Raw genomic sequence first — 19,286 nt, forward strand, 5'->3', positions numbered from 1 at the left:
CTTGTGGAAGGCAACCCGAAACGTTTGATCCAAGTTAAACAATTTAAAGGCAATGCTACCAAATACTAATTGAGTGTATGTAAACTTCTGACCCACTGGGAATGTGATGAAATAAATAAAAGCTTAAATAAATCATTCTCTCTGCTATTATTCCGACATTTCACATTCTTCAAATAAAGTGGTGAACCTAACTGACCTAAGAGAGGGAATTTTTACTAGGATTAAATATCAGGTAATTGTGAAAAACTGAGTTTAAATGTATTTGGATAAGGTGCATGTAAACTTCCAATTTCAACTGCAGGATATATTAACAGGGTCATTGGTTTCTAAAATACAACTGTGGACAGTGGACTACTTGGAATGACATGTGAAGCTTCGATGGAGAGCTTTGTGAGCATGGTGTTGTGATGCTGGTTGGTGCTGCAGCTGTGTGTCTGCTGCCCTCTGCTGGTAGAAATACCACCATGTTCTAGTACAAATATAAAAGAGCAACGTGCTAAGGGAGGAGTTACATGGTTGGACAACATTATCACCAAGTCTGTCTTCTAGTGGTTAGTCATGTCTCCGGGCCCCTAACCTGTCCCCCCCTGTGCTGTTTCTCCAGGTGACCTGTCTGCGTCTGACACGTCATTGGCTGAGATGGTTGAGCGTCAGCGCCACCCCCTGCCCCAGGAGCTGATGCCCCTCCCCCCCTCTGAGAGCAGGGACAACCCCCTGGACTGGACCCATCTGGTGGATGTGGCCAGCACCTTTGAGAGTAATTACAGTCTAATATGTATTTAGATTTATACGGCTTCCTTTGATACAATGGAAGTTATAACTGGATTATACCCAAATATAATACCCATAATCTGTTCTCTGTTCTCTGTCTCTCTCTCTCTCTCTCTCTCTCTCTCTCTCTCTCTCTCTCTCTGTCTGTCTCTGTCGCTGTCTCTGTCTCTGTCTCTCTCTCTGTCTCTCTCTCTGTCTCTCTCTCTGTCTCTCTCTCTGTCTCTGTCTCTCTGTGTCTCTCTTTGTCTCTCTGTGTGTTTCCTCTCTCCGTCCAGTCCAGAGAGGGTTTGTGTTCAGTGATTCTAACCCCAGAGGTAGTGGAGCCTCCAGCCCTCACCAGACACAGCCCAGCCTGGAGATACAGCTTGGTCCTCTACCCAGACCCTCATCTAGGTAACCCACACCAGATACAGCCAGACCCTCACCCAGGTAACCCACACCAGATACAGCCTGGCCCTCACCCAGGTAACCCACACCAGATACAGCCTGGCCCTCACCCAGGTAACCCACACCAGATACAGCCTGGCCCTCATCCAGGTAACCCACACCAGATACAGCCAGACCCTCACCCAGGTAACCCACACTAGATACAGCCTGGCCCTCATCCAGGTAACCCACACCAGATACAGCCTGGCCTTCACCCAGGTAACCCACACCAGATACAGCCTGGCCCTCACCCAGGTAACCCACACCAGATACAGCCTGGCCCTCACCCAGGTAACCCACACCAGATACAGCCTGGCCCTCACCCAGGTAACCCACACCAGATACAGCCTGGCCCTCACCCAGGTAACCCACACCAGATACAGTCTGGCCTTCACCCAGGTAACCCACACCAGATACAGTCTGGCCTTCACCCAGGTAACCCACACCAGATACAGTCTGGCCTTCACCCAGGTTACCCACACCAGATACAGTCTGGCCTTCACCCAGGTAACCCACACCAGATACAGTCTGGCCTTCACCCAGGTAACCCACACCAGATACAGTCTGGCCTTCACCCAGGTAACCCACACCAGATACAGTCTGGCCTTCACCCAGGTAACCCACACCAGATACAGCCTGGCCCTCACCCAGGTAACCCACACCAGATACAGCCAGACCCTCACCCAGGTAACCCACACCAGATACAGCCAGACCCTCACCCAGGTAACCCACACCAGATACAGCCAGACCCTCACCCAGGTAACCCACACCAGATACAGTCTGGCCTTCACCCAGGTAACCCACACCAGATACAGCCAGACCCTCACCCAGGTAACCCACACCAGATACAGCCAGACCCTCACCCAGGTAACCCACACCAGATACAGTCTGGCCTTCACCCAGGTAACCCACACCAGATACAGCCTGGCCCTCACCCAGGTAACCCACACCAGATACAGTCTGGCCTTCACCCAGGTAACCCACACCAGATACAGCCTGGCCCTCACCCAGGTAACCCACACCAGATACAGCCTGGCCCTCACCCAGGTAACCCACACCAGATACAGCCTGGCCCTCACCCAGGTAACCCACACCAGATACAGTCTGGCCTTCACCCAGGTAACCCACACCAGATACAGTCTGGCCTTCACCCAGGTAACCCACACCAGATACAGTCTGGCCTTCACCCAGGTAACCCACACCAGATACAGTCTGGCCTTCACCCAGGTAACCCACACCAGATACAGTCTGGCCTTCACCCAGGTAACCCACACCAGATACAGCCTGGCCCTCACCCAGGTAACCCACACCAGATACAGCCTGGCCCTCACCCAGGTAACCCACACCAGATACAGTCTGGCCTTCACCCAGGTAACCCACACCAGATACAGTCTGGCCCTCTACCCAGGTAACCCACACCAGATACAGTCTGGCCCTCACCCAGGTAACCCACACCAGATACAGTCTGGCCTTCACCCAGGTAACCCACACCAGATACAGTCTGGCCTTCACCCAGGTAACCCACACCAGATACAGTCTGGCCTTCACCCAGGTAACCCACACCAGATACAGCCTGGCCCTCACCCAGGTAACCCACACCAGATACAGCCTGGCCCTCACCCAGGTAACCCACACCAGATACAGCCTGGCCCTCTACCCAGGTAACCCACACCAGATACAGTCTGGCCTTCACCCAGGTAACCCACACCAGATACAGTCTGGCCTTCACCCAGGTAACCCACACCAGATACAGTCTGGCCCTCTACCCAGGTAACCCACACCAGATACAGTCTGGCCCTCTACCCAGGTAGCCCACACCAGATACAGTCTGGCCCTCACCCAGGTAACCCACACCAGATACAGTCTGGCCCTCACCCAGGTAACCCACACCAGATACAGCCTGGCCCTCACCCAGGTAACCCACACCAGATACAGCCTGGCCCTCTACCCAGGTAACCCACACCAGATACAGCCTGGCCCTCACCCAGGTAACCCACACCAGATACAGCCTGGCCCTCACCCAGGTAACCCACACCAGATACAGCCTGGCCCTCTACCCAGGTAACCCACACCAGATACAGCCTGGCCCTCACCCAGGTAACCCACACCAGATACAGTCTGGCCCTCTACCCAGGTAACCCACACCAGATACAGCCTGGCCCTCACCCAGGTAACCCACACCAGATACAGCCTGGCCCTCTACCCAGGTAACCCACACCAGATACAGTCTGGCCCTCTACCCAGGTAACCCACACCAGATACAGTCTGGCCCTCTACCCAGGTAACCCACACCAGATACAGTCTGGCCCTCTACCCAGGTAGCCCACACCAGATACAGTCTGGCCCTCACCCAGGTAACCCACACCAGATACAGTCTGGCCTTCACCCAGGTAACCCACACCAGATACAGCCAGACCCTCACCCAGGTAACCCACACCAGATACAGTCTGGCCCTCTACCCAGGTAACCCACACCAGATACAGCCTGGCCTTCACCCAGGTAACCCACACCAGATACAGCCAGGCCCTCACCCAGGTAACCCACACCAGATACAGTCTGGCCCTCACCCAGGTAACCCACACCAGATACAGCCTGGCCCTCACCCAGGTAACCCACACCAGATACAGTCTGGCCCTCTACCCAGGTAACCCACACCAGATACAGCCAGGCCCTCACCCAGGTAACCCACACCAGATACAGTCTGGCCCTCACCCAGGTAACCCACACCAGATACAGTCTGGCCTTCACCCAGGTAACCCACACCAGATACAGTCTGGCCTTCACCCAGGTAACCCACACCAGATACAGCCAGGCCCTCACCCAGGTAACCCACACCAGATACAGCCAGACCCTCACCCAGGTAACCCACACCAGATACAGTCTGGCCTTCACCCAGGTAACCCACACCAGATACAGTCTGGCCTTCACCCAGGTAACCCACACCAGATACAGTCTGGCCCTCACCCAGGTAACCCACACCAGATACAGCCTGGCCCTCTACCCAGGTAACCCACACCAGATACAGTCTGGCCTTCACCCAGGTAACCCACACTTCCTCTCCATTCATGTTGACAGTGGTGGCAGTATTTTCCTGCTTATAATCCTGCTTGTCACACAGCTGTTGAAAGAGACTGCAATTATTTGAAATAGTTTCTGAAGGTTTGAAGAAACGATGCATGTTCATAGTTATTTCTAGATGTGTTATTAGATGATGCCAGATCTCACATCCTGACTACTCATAGTTATTTCTAGATGTGTTATTAGATGATGCCAGATCTCACATCCTGACTACTCATAGTTATTACTAGATGTGTTATTAGATGATGCCAGATCTCACATCCTGACTACTCATAGTTATTACTAGATGTGTTATTAGACGATGCCAGATCTCACATCCTGACTACTCATAGTTATTACTAGATGTGTTATTAGATGATGCCAGATCTCACATCCTGACTACTCATAGTTATTTCTAGATGTGTTATTAGATGATGCCAGATCTCACATCCTGACTACTCATAGTTATTTCTAGATGTGTTATTAGATGATGCCAGATCTCACATCCTGACTACTCATAGTTATTTCTAGATGTGTTATTAGATGATGCCAGATCTCACATCCTGACTACTCATAGTTATTACTAGATGTGTTATTAGATGATGCCAGATCTCACATCCTGACTACTCATAGTTATTTCTAGATGTGTTATTAGATGATGCCAGATTTCATGTGGTCGGATGTGTGTTCGTCACTCTTTCCCCAGTGAGGGTCCTGCAGGTTTGGAGAGGAAGTTGACAAAGCTGGAAGCCATGGTTAGGATGCTGCAGGATGACCTGAAGAAGGTAACACACACACACACACACACACACACACACACACACACACACACACCAACACACACAACACACAACATAAGTGTCCTCTCGCTCTCTCGTCGTTTCAGCAAATTGATGGGAAAATGGCCGTCAGTAACCACACAAGTCAATACATGCACTTTAACTCAGAAACGAACCATGAAGACAACAACGATCAGACTAATGGACGACTCTGGATGAACAGACTGGTGTGTGTGTTAGCTCACACGTACACACTCAAACTTCTGCTCAACCCACTGTCCTTTCTGAAACTTTAGCTGCGTCCGATCTCTACGTTTGTCAAAGCTGCCTACTGTTTTCTCATGTTTGACTTAGGACAGTGAGGTATCTGCATATGATGGCTCAGGGATATGAGCAACGAGTGTTGGAACAAACTTGGTCACACACAGTTTTCTGTCCTTTTAGTGAATCAGCAAGTTGTGTCATTCCCAGTGTTTTAGATACAATCTGTTATACAATGTTGTTAATCTCTAACTCCTCTCTCTCCCTCTATCCCTCCTCCCTCTCCTATCTCTCCCCCCCCTCTCTCTCCCTCTATCCCTCCTCCCTCTCCTATCTCTCCTCCCACTCTCTCTCCCTCTATCCCTCCTCCCTCTCTCTCTCTCTCCCTCTATCCCTCCTCCCTCTCCCTCTCTCTCCCTCTATCCCTCCTCCCTCTCCTATCTCTCCCTCTATCCCTCCTCCCTCTCCTATCTCTCCCTCTATCCCTCCTCCCTCTCCTATCTCTCCCTCTATCCCTCCTCCCTCCCTCTCTCTCTCCCTCTATCCCTCCTCCCTCCCCCTCTCTCTCCCTCTATCCCTCCTCCCTCCCCCTCTCTCTCCCTCTATCCCTCCTCCCTCCCCCTCTCTCTCCCTCTATCCCTCCTCCCTCTCTCTCCCTCTATCCCTCCTCCCTCCCCCTCTCTCTCCCTCTATCCCTCCTCCCTCCCCCTCTCTCTCCCTCTATCCCTCCTCCCTCCCTCCCTCTCTCCCTCTATCCCTCCTCCCTCTCCTATCTCTCCCTCTATCCCTCCTCCCTCCCCCTCTCTCTCCCTCTATCCCTCCTCCCTCCCCCTCTCTCTCCCTCTATCCCTCCTCCCTCTCTCTCTCTCTCCCTCTATCCCTCCTCCCTCTCCTATCTCTCCCTCTATCCCTCCTCCCTCCCCCTCTCTCTCCCTCTATCCCTCCTCCCTCTCCCTCTCTCTCCCTCTATCCCTCCTCCCTCTCCTCTCTCTCCCTCTATCCCTCCTCCCTCCCCCTCTCTCTCCCTCTATCCCTCCTCCCTCCCTCCCTCTCTCTCCCTCTATCCCTCCTCCCTCTATCCCTCCTCCCTCCCCCTCTCTCCCTCTATCTCTCCTCCCTCTCCTATCTCTCCCTCCCCCTCTCTCTCCCTCTATCCCTCCTCCCTCTCCCTCTCTCTCCCTCTATCCCTCCTCCCTCCCCCTCTCTCTCCCTCTATCCCTCCTCCCTCTCCTATCTCTCTCTCTCTCTCCCTCTATCCCTCCTCCCTCTATCCCTCCTCCCTCCCCCTCTCTCTCCCTCTATCCCTCCTCCCTCCCCCTCTCTCTCCCTCTATCCCTCCTCCCTCTCCTATCTCTCCCTCTATCCCTCCTCCCTCTCCCTCTCTCTCCCTCTATCCCTCCTCCCTCCCTCCCTCTCTCTCCCTCTATCCCTCCTCCCTCTATCCCTCCTCCCTCCCCCTCTCTCCCTCTATCTCTCCTCCCTCTCCTATCTCTCCCTCTATCCCTCCTCCCTCCCTCTCTCTCTCCCTCTATCCCTCCTCCCTCCTCTCCCTCTCTCTCCCTCTATCCCTCCTCCCTCTCCTATCTCTCCCTCTATCCCTCCTCCCTCCCCCTCTCTCTCCCTCTATCCCTCCTCCCTCTCCTATCTCTCCCTCTATCCCTCCTCCCTCCCCCTCTCTCTCCCTCTATCCCTCCTCCCTCCCCCTCTCTCTCCCTCTATCCCTCCTCCCTCCCCCTCTCTCTCCCTCTATCCCTCCTCCCTCCCCCTCTCTCTCCCTCTATCCCTCCTCCCTCCTCTCCCTCTCTCTCCCTCTATCCCTCCTCCCTCTCCTATCTCTCCCTCTATCCCTCCTCCCTCTCCTATCTCTCCCTCTATCCCTCCTCCCTCTCCTATCTCTCCCTCTATCCCTCCTCCCTCCCCCTCTCTCTCCCTCTATCCCTCCTCCCTCCCTCTCTCTCTCCCTCTATCCCTCCTCCCTCTATCCCTCCTCCCTCCTCTCCCTCTCTCTCCCTCTATCCCTCCTCCCTCTCCTATCTCTCCCTCTATCCCTCCTCCCTCCCCCTCTCTCTCCCTCTATCCCTCCTCCCTCCCCTCTCTCTCCCTCTATCCCTCCTCCCTCCCCCTCTCTCTCCCTCTATCCCTCCTCCCTCTCCCTCTCTCCCCCTCTATCCCTCCTCCCTCCCTCTCTCTCTCCCTCTATCCCTCCTCCCTCCTCTCCCTCTCTCTCCCTCTATCCCTCCTCCCTCTCCTATCTCTCCCTCTATCTCTCCTCCCTCTCCTATCTCTCTCTCCCTCTATCCCTCCTCCCTCCCTCCCTCCCCCTCTCTCTCCCTCTATCTCTCCTCCCTCTCCTATCTCTCCCTCCCCCCCTCTATCCCTCCTCCCTCTCCCTCTCTCTCCCTCTATCCCTCCTCCCTCTCCTATCTCTCCCTCTATCCCTCCTCCCTCCCTCTCTCTCTCCCTCTATCCCTCCTCCCTCCCCCTCTCTCTCTCCCTCTATCCCTCCTCCCTCCCCCTCTCTCTCCCTCTATCCCTCCTCCCTCCCCCTCTCTCTCCCTCTATCCCTCCTCCCTCCCCCTCTCTCTCCCTCTATCCCTCCACCCTCCCCCTCTCTCTCCCTCTATCCCTCCTCCCTCTCCTATCTCTCCCTCTATCCCTCCTCCCTCCCTCTCTCTCTCCCTCTATCCCTCCTCCCTCCCCCTCTCTCTCCCTCTATCCCTCCTCCCTCCCCCTCTCTCTCCCTCTATCCCTCCTCCCTCCCCCTCTCTCTCCCTCTATCCCTCCTCCCTCCCCCTCTCTCTCCCTCTATCCCTCCTCCCTCTCTCTCCCTCTATCCCTCCTCCCTCCCCCTCTCTCTCCCTCTATCCCTCCTCCCTCCCCCTCTCTCTCCCTCTATCCCTCCTCCCTCCCTCCCTCTCTCCCTCTATCCCTCCTCCCTCTCCCTATCTCTCCCTCTATCCCTCCTCCCTCCCCCTCTCTCTCCCTCTATCCCTCCTCCCTCCCCCTCTCTCTCCCTCTATCCCTCCTCCCTCTCTCTCCTCTCCCCATCCCTCCTCCCTCTCCTATCTCTCCCTCTATCCCTCCTCCCTCCCCCTCTCTCTCCCTCTATCCCTCCTCCCTCTCCTCTCTCTCCCTCTATCCCTCCTCCCTCTCCCTCTCTCTCCCTCTATCCCTCCTCCCTCCCCCTCTCTCTCCCTCTATCCCTCCTCCCTCCCTCCCTCTCTCTCCCTCTATCCCTCCTCCCTCTATCCCTCCTCCCTCCCCCTCTCTCCCTCTATCTCTCCTCCCTCTCCTATCTCTCCCTCCCCTCTCTCTCCCTCTATCCCTCCTCCCTCCCCTCTCTCTCCCTCTATCCCTCCTCCCTCCCCCTCTCTCTCCCTCTATCCCTCCTCCCTCTCCTATCTCTCTCTCTCTCTCCCTCTATCCCTCCTCCCTCTATCCCTCCTCCCTCCCCCTCTCTCTCCCTCTATCCCTCCTCCCTCCCCCTCTCTCTCCCTCTATCTCTCCTCCCTCTCCTATCTCTCCCTCCCCCCCTCTATCCCTCCTCCCTCTCCTATCTCTCCCTCTATCCCTCCTCCCTCTCCTATCTCTCCCTCTATCCCTCCTCCCTCTCCTATCTCTCCCTCCCCCCCTCTATCCCTCCTCCCTCTCCCTCTCTCTCCCTCTATCCCTCCTCCCTCCCTCCCTCTCTCTCCCTCTATCCCTCCTCCCTCTATCCCTCCTCCCTCCCCCTCTCTCCCTCTATCTCTCCTCCCTCTCCTATCTCTCCCTCTATCCCTCCTCCCTCCCTCTCTCTCTCCCTCTATCCCTCCTCCCTCCTCTCCCTCTCTCTCCCTCTATCCCTCCTCCCTCCCCCTCTCTCCCTCTATCCCTCCTCCCTCTCCTATCTCTCCCTCTATCCCTCCTCCCTCCCCCTCTCTCTCCCTCTATCCCTCCTCCCTCTCCTATCTCTCCCTCTATCCCTCCTCCCTCCCCCTCTCTCTCCCTCTATCCCTCCTCCCTCCCCCTCTCTCTCCCTCTATCCCTCCTCCCTCCCTCTATCTCTCCCTCTATCCCTCCTCCCTCCTCTCCCTCTCTCTCCCTCTATCCCTCCTCCCTCTCCTATCTCTCCCTCTATCCCTCCTCCCTCTCCTATCTCTCCCTCTATCCCTCCTCCCTCCCTCTCTCTCTCCCTCTATCCCTCCTCCCTCTATCCCTCCTCCCTCCTCTCCCTCTCTCTCCCTCTATCCCTCCTCCCTCTCCTATCTCTCCCTCTATCCCTCCTCCCTCCCCCTCTCTCTCCCTCTATCCCTCCTCCCTCCCCCTCTCTCTCCCTCTATCCCTCCTCCCTCCCCCTCTCTCCCTCTATCCCTCCTCCCTCTCCCTCTCTCCCCCTCTATCCCTCCTCCCTCCCTCTCTCTCTCCCTCTATCCCTCCTCCCTCCTCTCCCTCTCTCTCCCTCTATCCCTCCTCCCTCTCCTATCTCTCCCTCTATCTCTCCTCCCTCTCCTATCTCTCTCTCCCTCTATCCCTCCTCCCTCCCTCCCTCCCCCTCTCTCTCCCTCTATCTCTCCTCCCTCTCCTATCTCTCCCTCCCCCCCTCTATCCCTCCTCCCTCTCCCTCTCTCTCCCTCTATCCCTCCTCCCTCTCCTATCTCTCCCTCTATCCCTCCTCCCTCCCTCTCTCTCTCCCTCTATCCCTCCTCCCTCCCCCTCTCTCTCTCCCTCTATCCCTCCTCCCTCCCCCTCTCTCTCCCTCTATCCCTCCTCCCTCCCCCTCTCTCTCCCTCTATCCCTCCTCCCTCTCCTCTCTCTCTCCCTCTATCCCTCCTCCCTCCCCCTCTCTCTCCCTCTATCCCTCCTCCCTCTCCTATCTCTCCCTCTATCCCTCCTCCCTCTCCTATCTCTCCCTCTATCCCTCCTCCCTCTCCCTCTCTCTCCCTCTATCCCTCCTCCCTCCCCCTCTCTCTCTCCCTCTATCCCTCCTCCCTCCCCCTCTCTCTCCCTCTATCCCTCCTCCCTCTCCTATCTCTCCCTCTATCCCTCCTCCCTCTCCCTATCTCTCCCTCTATCCCTCCTCCCTCTCCTATCTCTCCCTCTATCCCTCCTCCCTCTCCCTCTCTCTCCCTCTATCCCTCCTCCCTCCCCCTCTCTCTCCCTCTATCCCTCCTCCCTCTCCTATCTCTCCCTCTATCCCTCCTCCCTCCCTCTCCTATCTCTCCCTCTATCCCTCCTCCCTCCCCCTCTCTCTCCCTCTATCCCTCCTCCCTCCCCCTCTCTCTCCCTCTATCCCTCCTCCCTCTCCTATCTCTCCCTCTATCCCTCCTCCCTCTCCCTCTCTCTCCCTCTATCCCTCCTCCCTCTCCCTCTCTCCCCCTCTATCCCTCCTCCCTCCCCCTCTCTCTCCCTCTATCCCTCCTCCCTCCCTCTCTCTCTCCCTCTATCCCTCCTCCCTCTCCCTCTCTCCCCCTCTATCCCTCCTCCCTCTCTCTCCCTCTATCCCTCCTCCCTCTCCCTCTCTCTCCCTCTATCCCTCCTCCCTCTCCTATCTCTCCCTCTATCCCTCCTCCCTCTCCTATCTCTCCCTCTATCCCTCCTCCCTCCCCCTCTCTCTCCCTCTATCCCTCCTCCCTCCCTATCTCTCCCTCTATCCCTCCTCCCTCCCCCTCTCTCTCCCTCTATCCCTCCTCCCCCCCCTCTCTCTCCCTCTATCCCTCCTCCCTCTCCTATCTCTCCCTCTATCCCTCCTCCCTCCCCCTCTCTCTCCCTCTATCCCTCCTCCCTCTCCTATCTCTCCCCCCACTCTCTCTCCCTCTATCCCTCCTCCCCTCACTCTCTCTCCCTCTATCCCTCCTCCCTCCCCCTCTCTCTCCCTCTATCCCTCCTCCCTCCCCCTCTCTCTCCCTCTATCCCTCCTCCCTCCCCCTCTCTCTCCCTCTATCCCTCCTCCCTCTCCCTCTCTCCCCCTCTATCCCTCCTCCCTCCCCCTCTCTCTCCCTCTATCCCTCCTCCCTCCCCCTCTCTCTCCCTCTATCCCTCCTCCCTCTCCCTCTCTCTCCCTCTATCCCTCCTCCCTCTCCCTCTCTCCCCCTCTATCCCTCCTCCCTCTCCCTCTCTCTCCCTCTATCCCTCCTCCCTCCCCCTCTCTCTCCCTCTATCCCTCCTCCCTCTCCTATCTCTCCCTCTATCCCTCCTCCCTCCCCCTCTCTCTCCCTCTATCCCTCCTCCCTCTCCTATCTCTCCCTCTATCCCTCCTCCCTCCCCCTATCTCTCCCTCTATCCCTCCTCCCTCTCCTATCTCTCCCTCTATCCCTCCTCCCTCTATCCCTCCTCCCTCTCCTCTCTCTCCCTCTATCCCTCCTCCCTCCCCCTCTCTCTCCCTCTATCCCTCCTCCCCCTCCCTCTCTCTCCCTCTATCCCTCCTCCCTCTCCTATCTCTCCCTCTATCCCTCCTCCCTCCCCCTCTCTCCCTCTATCCCTCCTCCCTCTCCTATCTCTCCCTCTATCCCTCCTCTCCCCCCACTCTCTCCCTCTATCCCTCCTCCCTCTCCTATCTCTCCCTCTATCCCTCCTCCCTCCCTCTCTCTCCCTCTATCTCTCCTCCCTCCCCCTCTCTCTCGCTCTATCCCTCCTCCCTCTCCTATCTCTCCCCCCCTCTCTCTCCCTCTATCTCTCCTCCCTCTCCTATCTCTCCCTCCCCCCTCTATCCCCCCTCCCTCTTCTATCTCTCCCTCCCCCTCTCTCTCCCTCTCCTATCTCTCCCCCTCCTCTCTCTCCCCTCCCTCTATCCCTTGTCCCCTTCCAATCACTCCCACCCTCCTTCTCTCCCCCTCCCTCCTCTCACCCTCCTCCCTCTATCCCCCCTCCCTCTCCTATCTCTCCCTCCCCCTCTCTCTCCCTCTACCCCTCCTCCCCCTCCTCTCTCTCCCCTCCCTCTATCCCTTGTCCCCTTCCAATCCCTCCCACCCTCCTTCTCTCCCCCTCCCTCCTCTCACCCTCATCCCTCTATCCCTCCTACCTCTCCAATCCCTCCATCCCTCCTTCTCTCCCCATCCCTCCTCCCTCTCCAATCCCTCCCACCCTCCTTCTCTCCCCATCCCTCCTCCTTCTATCCCTCCTCCCTCTCCAATCCCTCCCTCCCAACCTCCTACTCTACCCCTCCCTCCTCCCTCTCCAATCCCTCCTCCCTCTCCAATCCATCCCACCCCCCCCTCTCTCACCCTCCTTCTCCCTCTACCTCTCTCTATCCCTCTACTTCTCTATCCCTCCCATTATCTCTCCTTTCCTTCCTTCCCTCCCTCCTTCTCCCTCCCTCTCCTTCCTTCCCTCCCTCCCCCTCCTTTCCTTCTTTCCTTCCCTCCTTCTCCTTTCCTTCCCTCTCTCCTTCTCCTTTCCTTCCCTCCCTCTCCCTCCTTTCCTTCCCTCTCTCCTTTCCTTCCCTCTCTCTCCCTCATTCTCCTTTCCTTCCATCCCTCATTCTACCTTTCCTTCCCTCCCTCCTTATCCCTCTCCTTTCCTTCCTTCCCTCCCTCCCCCTCCTTTCCTTCTTTCCTTCCCTCCTTCTCCTTTCCTTCCCTCCCCTCCCTCCTCCCTCTATTTTCCTTCCCTCTCTCCTTCTCCTTTCCTTCCCTCCCTCTCCCTCCTTTCCTTCCCTCTCTCCTTTCCTTCCCTCTCTCTCCCTCATTCTCCTTTCCTTCCATCCCTCATTCTCCCTTTCCTTCCCTCCCTCCTTATCCCTCTCCTTTCCTTCTCTCCCTCATTCTCCCTCTCCCTTCCTTCCCTCCCTCTCCTACTCCCTCTCCTTTCCTTCTTTCCCTCCCTCCTTTTCTCTCCTTTCCTTCCCTCCCTCTTTCTCCCTCTCCTTTCCTTCCCTCCCTATCCTTTCCCTCACCTCTCATTTCCTTCCCTTACTCCTTCTCCCTCTCCTTTCATTTCCTCCCTCCTTCTCCCTCTCATTTCCTTCCCTCCCTCTCCTTTCCTTCCCTCCCTCCTTCTCCCTCTCATTTCCTTCCCTCCCTTTCCTTCCTTCCCTCCCTCCTTCTCCCTCTCCCTTTCCTTCCCTCCCTCCCTCCCTCCTCCCTCTCCTTTCCTTCCCTCCTTGTAGGAGCGTGAGGAGAAGCAGCGTCTCCATCTACAGATCAAGATGCTATGGGAAGATAACCAGCGGCTGCAGGAGGAGTCCCAGAGCTCTGCTGCCAAACTCAAGAAGTTCACGGAGTGGGTTTTCAACACCATCGACATGAACTGAGACAGAGAGAGAGGAGAGGGGAGGAAGAGGAGGAGGAAGTGATGAAAGGAAGCGGGAGAAGAGGAGGAGAGAGAGAGGAGGAGGAGAGGGAGAAGAGGAAGAGAGTGAGAAGAGGAAGAGAGAAAGTGATTGTCCTCGACTCTAGCCAAACAAAGGGACCAGTGCCAACCACCCCAAAACCATTTCCCCTTCTCCCTGGAACTCGGTGAAGGATGTATTCCAACCCCCATGTCTCCTTCGTACCCTCGGTGAAGGATGTATTCCAACCCCCATGTCTCCTTCGTACCCTCGGTGAAGGATGTATTCCAACCCCCATGTCTCCTTCTTACCCTCGGTGAAGGATGTATTCCAACCCCCATGTCTCCTTCTTACCCTCGGTGAAGGATGTATTCCAACCCCCATGTCTCCTTCTTACCCTCGGTGAAGGATGTATTCCAACCCCCATGTCTCCTTCTTACCCTCGGTGAAGGATGTATTCCAACCCCCATGTCTCCTTCTTACCCTCGGTGAAGGATGTATTCCAACCCCCATGTCTCCTTCTTACCCTCGGTGAAGGATGTATTCCAACCCCCATGTCTCCTTCTTACCCTCGGTCTTCAGTAAAGTTCCCTTCTCACACTCAGGACCAGAGCCTAGAAGGACAATGTTCTTATGTTAAATAATACTGTGCTCACACACTGGCTGAGGAGGTGTGTATTTGTGATGTGGTTTCAGTACTGCTGGAGCTCAGAAGACTTGAGCGTTCCCCCCTCGTCTCCTCCCACAATGTCTGAGCTGACTTCACTCTGGGAGTGGTAGGAAGACAGAGAGAGAGTTATGTTTACCCAGATAGCCTCAGTGTCTGTACAGTACATCTCTTCAGCTGAGGCCTCAGAACATAGACCACACTAACTGTAACAGCCCCTGTGGAAACTGGAATCGCTCCTCTCTCTTCCCTCTCTCCTTCTCTTCCCTCTCTCCTTCTCTCCCTCCCTCTCCCTCTCCTTTTCTCCTCCCTCTCCTTCTCTCCTCCTCTCTTCCCTCTCCCTCTCTCCTCCTTCTCTCTTCCCTCTCCCTCTCTCCTCCTTCTCTCCTCCCTCTCTCCTCCTTCTCTCCTCCTCCTCTCCAAACCCTGATGCTACTTCTGTCTACAACTATCCCAATAGACAGACAGACAGACAGACAGACAGACAGACAGACAGACAGACAGTGGAGGGAATAGACAGACAGCCCTGCCTGCTGTTTTCTGTCCAATCACATTCCTCTACTTACAAGGGAACTAAACATAGAGATCATCACCTTCAACCCGTTTCTATTGGACCAACCAAGTAGAGAGATTGAAGAGCCAGCGATCCAGGTACCTACTGGGTTAACTGGGTGTCTATGGAATACTGGACATTCTGACTAAGGGATTGTATCTGTACTGCTGTGGACCAGGGCATTGACAAGCATGTGTTTCCAGAGAACTTTCCAAGAGTCTGGAAAAATAGGTCTTTTGTCAGTTGGAGTTTTGTTGGACTTTTCTCCCACCATATTGCCCTCCGACTAGTGTCATTGACTAGTAATGTGTTACGTCCGAGCCCCGATACCTAGCACTCCAAGCTACCCCCCAACCACACACACATTCTGACCCCCCCAAACCACATCTGACCCCCCCAAACCACATTCTGACCCCCCCAAACCACATCTGACCCCCAAAACTACACTCTGCCCCCCCCCCCCCCCAACCCGCACTCTGATCCCCCCAACCCGCACTCTGACCCCCCCAACCCGCACTCTGACCCCCCCAACCCGCACTCTGACCCCCCCAACCCGCACTCTGACCCCCCCAAACCACATCTGACCCCCCCAAACCACATCTGACCCCCCCAAACCACATCTGACCCCCCCAAACTACACTCTGACCCCCCCCAAACCACACTCTGACCCCCCCCCCCCCCAAACCAAACTACACTCTGACCCCCCCAAACCACACTCTGACCCCCCCCCCCCAAACCAAACACACTCTGACCCCCCCTCAGAAACATCCGGCATCCTCAGTCTCAGAATCCATTGTAGGTGCTTGTGACACTTTGACCAAACCCGACAGCAAAACTTCCTTCCACGTCCGTTAAAAAACCAAGTCATCATCAACAGCAGAGAGAAACCAGATGACCTGGCTGAAATCAGGACTATATTGCTAACAGAACGGTGTTTTAAAAGCAATAAACAGCCTGACTTCCTGTTCCTGTTTACCAGAGAAGTTCTGAGGACCAGTAGGTTTGAAACGGCGTAGTTATGGAATAGCAATGGGACGTCTTCAGGCTTTTTTTTGGTGTACGGCGCGACGAAGAAGAGAAAGAAGGAAATAGAGGATTCTTCTCTTTCACCCCCCACCATCTCAAGGAATGTGATTCACTTCTAATCGTTTTAAATTGGGAAATTTTTTGGTGCAGGGGGATTTTATTTATTTCTTTGTATTATAAAAATCAATAAATACGTTGTTCTTTATTGCGTACAGTACAACTGAAGTCATCAGTGTTTAGTTTTCTCTTAGGAAATGTCCTTAATTTTATTATCTAAATGGCTTTGATTCTTTACATTCTTGCTTTTAAAGCCTGACATTATGGTTTCTACTAGCTCTGGTCCAGGGCATTAGTCCATGTTCTTCCACTCCTATTCAGTAGAGATACATTGCACTTACACCATGGACCAGAGCTAGCTTCCTATATTATTAATATCTCGTTTCGTGCTGCCAGAGCCTGCTGTTGTGTTGCTTACAGTGCCCTCCAGTGGTGAAAAGTGGAAGTGTCACTCAACATAAAATAATCAATGTGCTGCCATGATCCATCCTCTGTGTATTAAAACACCTCTCTGTCCTCTATAGTCAGAAACTACAGTCTTTTATTCAGTTAAACCCCCTACAGATAAAAGGAAGGAAGGATAGCTATGTGATTCAATCCCTCGACATTGTCAAGCTACTCTAGCTGCAATACAGGTGACTGAGAGCAGTAGAGTACAACATATGTTGTTGTTGTTGTGAATGAATGTGTTAGATTGAAACGATCTCCATGTCGTCTGTATTCTTCATCCACTGACGGGGAGACCATAACTTTGTTCCTGGCTTGTCTTCTAACCCGACTCCTATGGTCACAGTTGACGAGACGGCACAAACCGGTCTGGGACCAGGCTAAGAAAACCGCTGTATCACTAATAAAATGGACAACTACCATTTATTTGGTATAACACACACACACACACACACACACACACACACACACACACTTCAACGTGTCAAGTTTCTTTGAAGCTGTTGCTAGGCTGATGCATTAGAATAAAGGATCTGTCTGTCTTTCCACCTCCGTAGAGACACTGTTACATAAGACTGGCAGACAGACACCAGGACAGGGAGGGAAACACTTAGTCATCACTCAGGTGTGTGTGTGTCCCTTTTGCTGTGTGTATTTGTGTGTGTGATGGGTATTGCTGAACAGCCAGACCCATATTCCCTGTACCTCCTCTAACTTTGTTGGGGTGAGGGGTCTCTGACCTTTAACCTAATTTGGGGGGAGGGGTTGCTAACCTTTAGCCTCTGTTGGGCTGAGGGGTCTCTGACCTTTAACCTCTGTTGGGGCGAGGGGTCTCTGACCTTTAACCTCTGTTGGGGTGAGGGGCCTCTGTCCTTTAACATCTGTTTGGGCTGAGGGGTCTCTGACCTCTGTTGGGGTGAGGGGCCTCTGACCTTTAACCTCTGTTGGGGCGAGGGGCCTCTGACCTTTAACCTCTGTTGGGGCTGAGGGGTCTCTGACCTCTGTTGGGGCGAGGGGTCTCTGACCTTTAACCTCTGTTGGGGCGAGGGGTCTCTGACCTCTGTTGGGGTGAGGGGTCTCTGACCTTTAACCTCTGTTGGGGCTGAGGGGTCTCTGACCTCTGTTGGGGCGAGGGGTCTCTGACCTTTAACATCTGTTGGGGTGAGGGGTCTCTGACCTCTGTTGGGGCGAGGGGTCTCTGACCTTTAACCTCTGTTGGGGTGAGGGGTCTCTGACCTCTGTTGGGGTGAGGGGGTATCCCTTCTACTTGTAAAATATTCCTCCAGGGATTTACACCCCAGTACTCATCAAAACCTAATGAGTAGTCACCAGAAGCCCACCGTGTTCAGTCAGTGAGCGTGCTAGCATGTAGCCCAAGCTAGCTAGAGACAGCTCCAGAACTAGGAAGTGGGGCCTAGAATGTTTCGAACAATGGTGAAATATCAAGTTTTGAGATGGAGACTCTGTGTCTGTCTGTCTGTCTGTCTGTCTGTCTGTCTGTCTGTCTAAGAGAATGGATCTAGAGAGGCGTGTCTGAGTCTTGGTTCTGTTGTAAGAATCGTCCAACCCACCTTATCCCTTCTCTTACAGTACCAGTGACTGATGAAGAACATTAGTCCATATTGAAATAAGATGTTATTTCTAGATCTTATTGCCATAGTTTTGTACACAGTTTGTCATGTATTACTTTAAGAGGACAACTATCACGTAGGGCAGAGGGGTTGGAGTTATGAGTTCCATGTTCTCGTACACACAGACAAACAGTCGCGCGCAAACACACACACACACACACACACACACACACACACACTCTCTCTCACACCTTGATACAGTACCAGGCTTATTCCTCTATTCTGAATGTTCCGTCACATTACTCTCCACTTTTTAATTTATTTTCTTTTGCTGTCCCGTTGTTCCTTCTGTCCCGTTGTTCCTTCTGTCCCGTTGTTCCTTCTGTCCCGTTGTTTCTTCTGTTCTGTTGTTCCTTCTGTCCCGTTGATCCTTCTGTCCCGTTGTTCCTTCTGTTCCTTCTGTCCCGTTGTTCCTTCTGTCCCGTTGTTCCTTCTGTTCTGTTGTTCCTTCTGTCCCGTTGTTCCTTCTGTCCCGTTGTTCCTTCTGTCCCGTTGTTCCTTCTGTCCCGCTGTTCCTTCTGTCCCGTTGTTCCTTCTGTCCCGCTGTTCCTTCTGTCCCGTTGTTCCTTCTGTCCTGTTGTTCCTTCTGTCCTGTTGTTCCTTCTGTCCTGTTGTTCCTTCTGTTCCTTCTGTCCCGTTGTTCCTTCTGTCCCGTTGTTCCTTCTGTCATGTTGTTCCTTCTGTCCTGTTGTTCCTTCTGTTCCTTCTGTCCCGTTGTTCCTTCTGTCCCGTTGTTTCTTCTGTTCTGTTGTTCCTTCTGTCCCGTTGATCCTTCTGTCCCGTTGTTCCTTCTGTTCCTTCTGTCCCGTTGTTCCTTCTGTCCCGTTGTTCCTTCTGTTCTGTTGTTCCTTCTGTCCCGTTGTTCCTTCTGTCCCGTTGTTCCTTCTGTCCCGTTGTTCCTTCTGTCCCGCTGTTCCTTCTGTCCCGTTGTTCCTTCTGTCCCGCTGTTCCTTCTGTCCCGTTGTTCCTTCTGTCCTGTTGTTCCTTCTGTCCTGTTGTTCCTTCTGTCCTGTTGTTCCTTCTGTTCCTTCTGTCCCGTTGTTCCTTCTGTCCCGTTGTTCCTTCTGTCATGTTGTTCCTTCTGTCCTGTTGTTCCTTCTGTTCCTTCTGTCCCGTTGTTCCTTCTGTCATGTTGTTCCTTCTGTTCCTTCTGTCCTGTTGTTCCTTCTGTCCTGTTGTTCCTTCTGTCCCGTTGTTCCTTCTGTCCCGTTGTTCCTTCTGTTCCTTCTGTCCTGTTGTTCCTTCTGTTCCTTCTGTCATGTTGTTCCTTCTGTCATGTTGTTCCTTCTGTCCTGTTGTTCCTTCTGTCCTGTTGTTCCTTCTGTCCTGTTGTTCCTTCTGTCATGTTGTTCCTTCTGTCCTGTTG

The 19,286-nt window shown here is 54.4% G+C and overlaps 1 protein-coding gene across 4 annotated transcripts in view; it reads left to right on the top strand.

Moving 5' to 3' along the window:
- Positions 1–15,209, top strand: part of LOC129817780 (signal-induced proliferation-associated 1-like protein 1) — a 286,608-nt gene extending 271,399 nt beyond the window's left edge. For all 4 annotated transcript variants that reach the window (XM_055873334.1, XM_055873338.1, XM_055873335.1 and 1 more), the window contains 4 exons: positions 605–757; positions 1,047–1,164; positions 4,961–5,039; positions 13,378–15,209. In XM_055873334.1, coding sequence (XP_055729309.1) covers positions 605–757; positions 1,047–1,164; positions 4,961–5,039; positions 13,378–13,521 — 494 coding nt within the window. In that variant the 3' untranslated portion in view covers positions 13,522–15,209. The remainder of the gene's footprint in view (positions 1–604; positions 758–1,046; positions 1,165–4,960; positions 5,040–13,377) is intronic.
- Positions 15,210–19,286: the final 4,077 nt, after the last annotated feature.

Source organism: Salvelinus fontinalis, chromosome 20, assembly GCF_029448725.1.
Source record: "Salvelinus fontinalis isolate EN_2023a chromosome 20, ASM2944872v1, whole genome shotgun sequence".
NCBI classification, from domain to species: Eukaryota; Metazoa; Chordata; class Actinopteri; order Salmoniformes; family Salmonidae; genus Salvelinus; species Salvelinus fontinalis.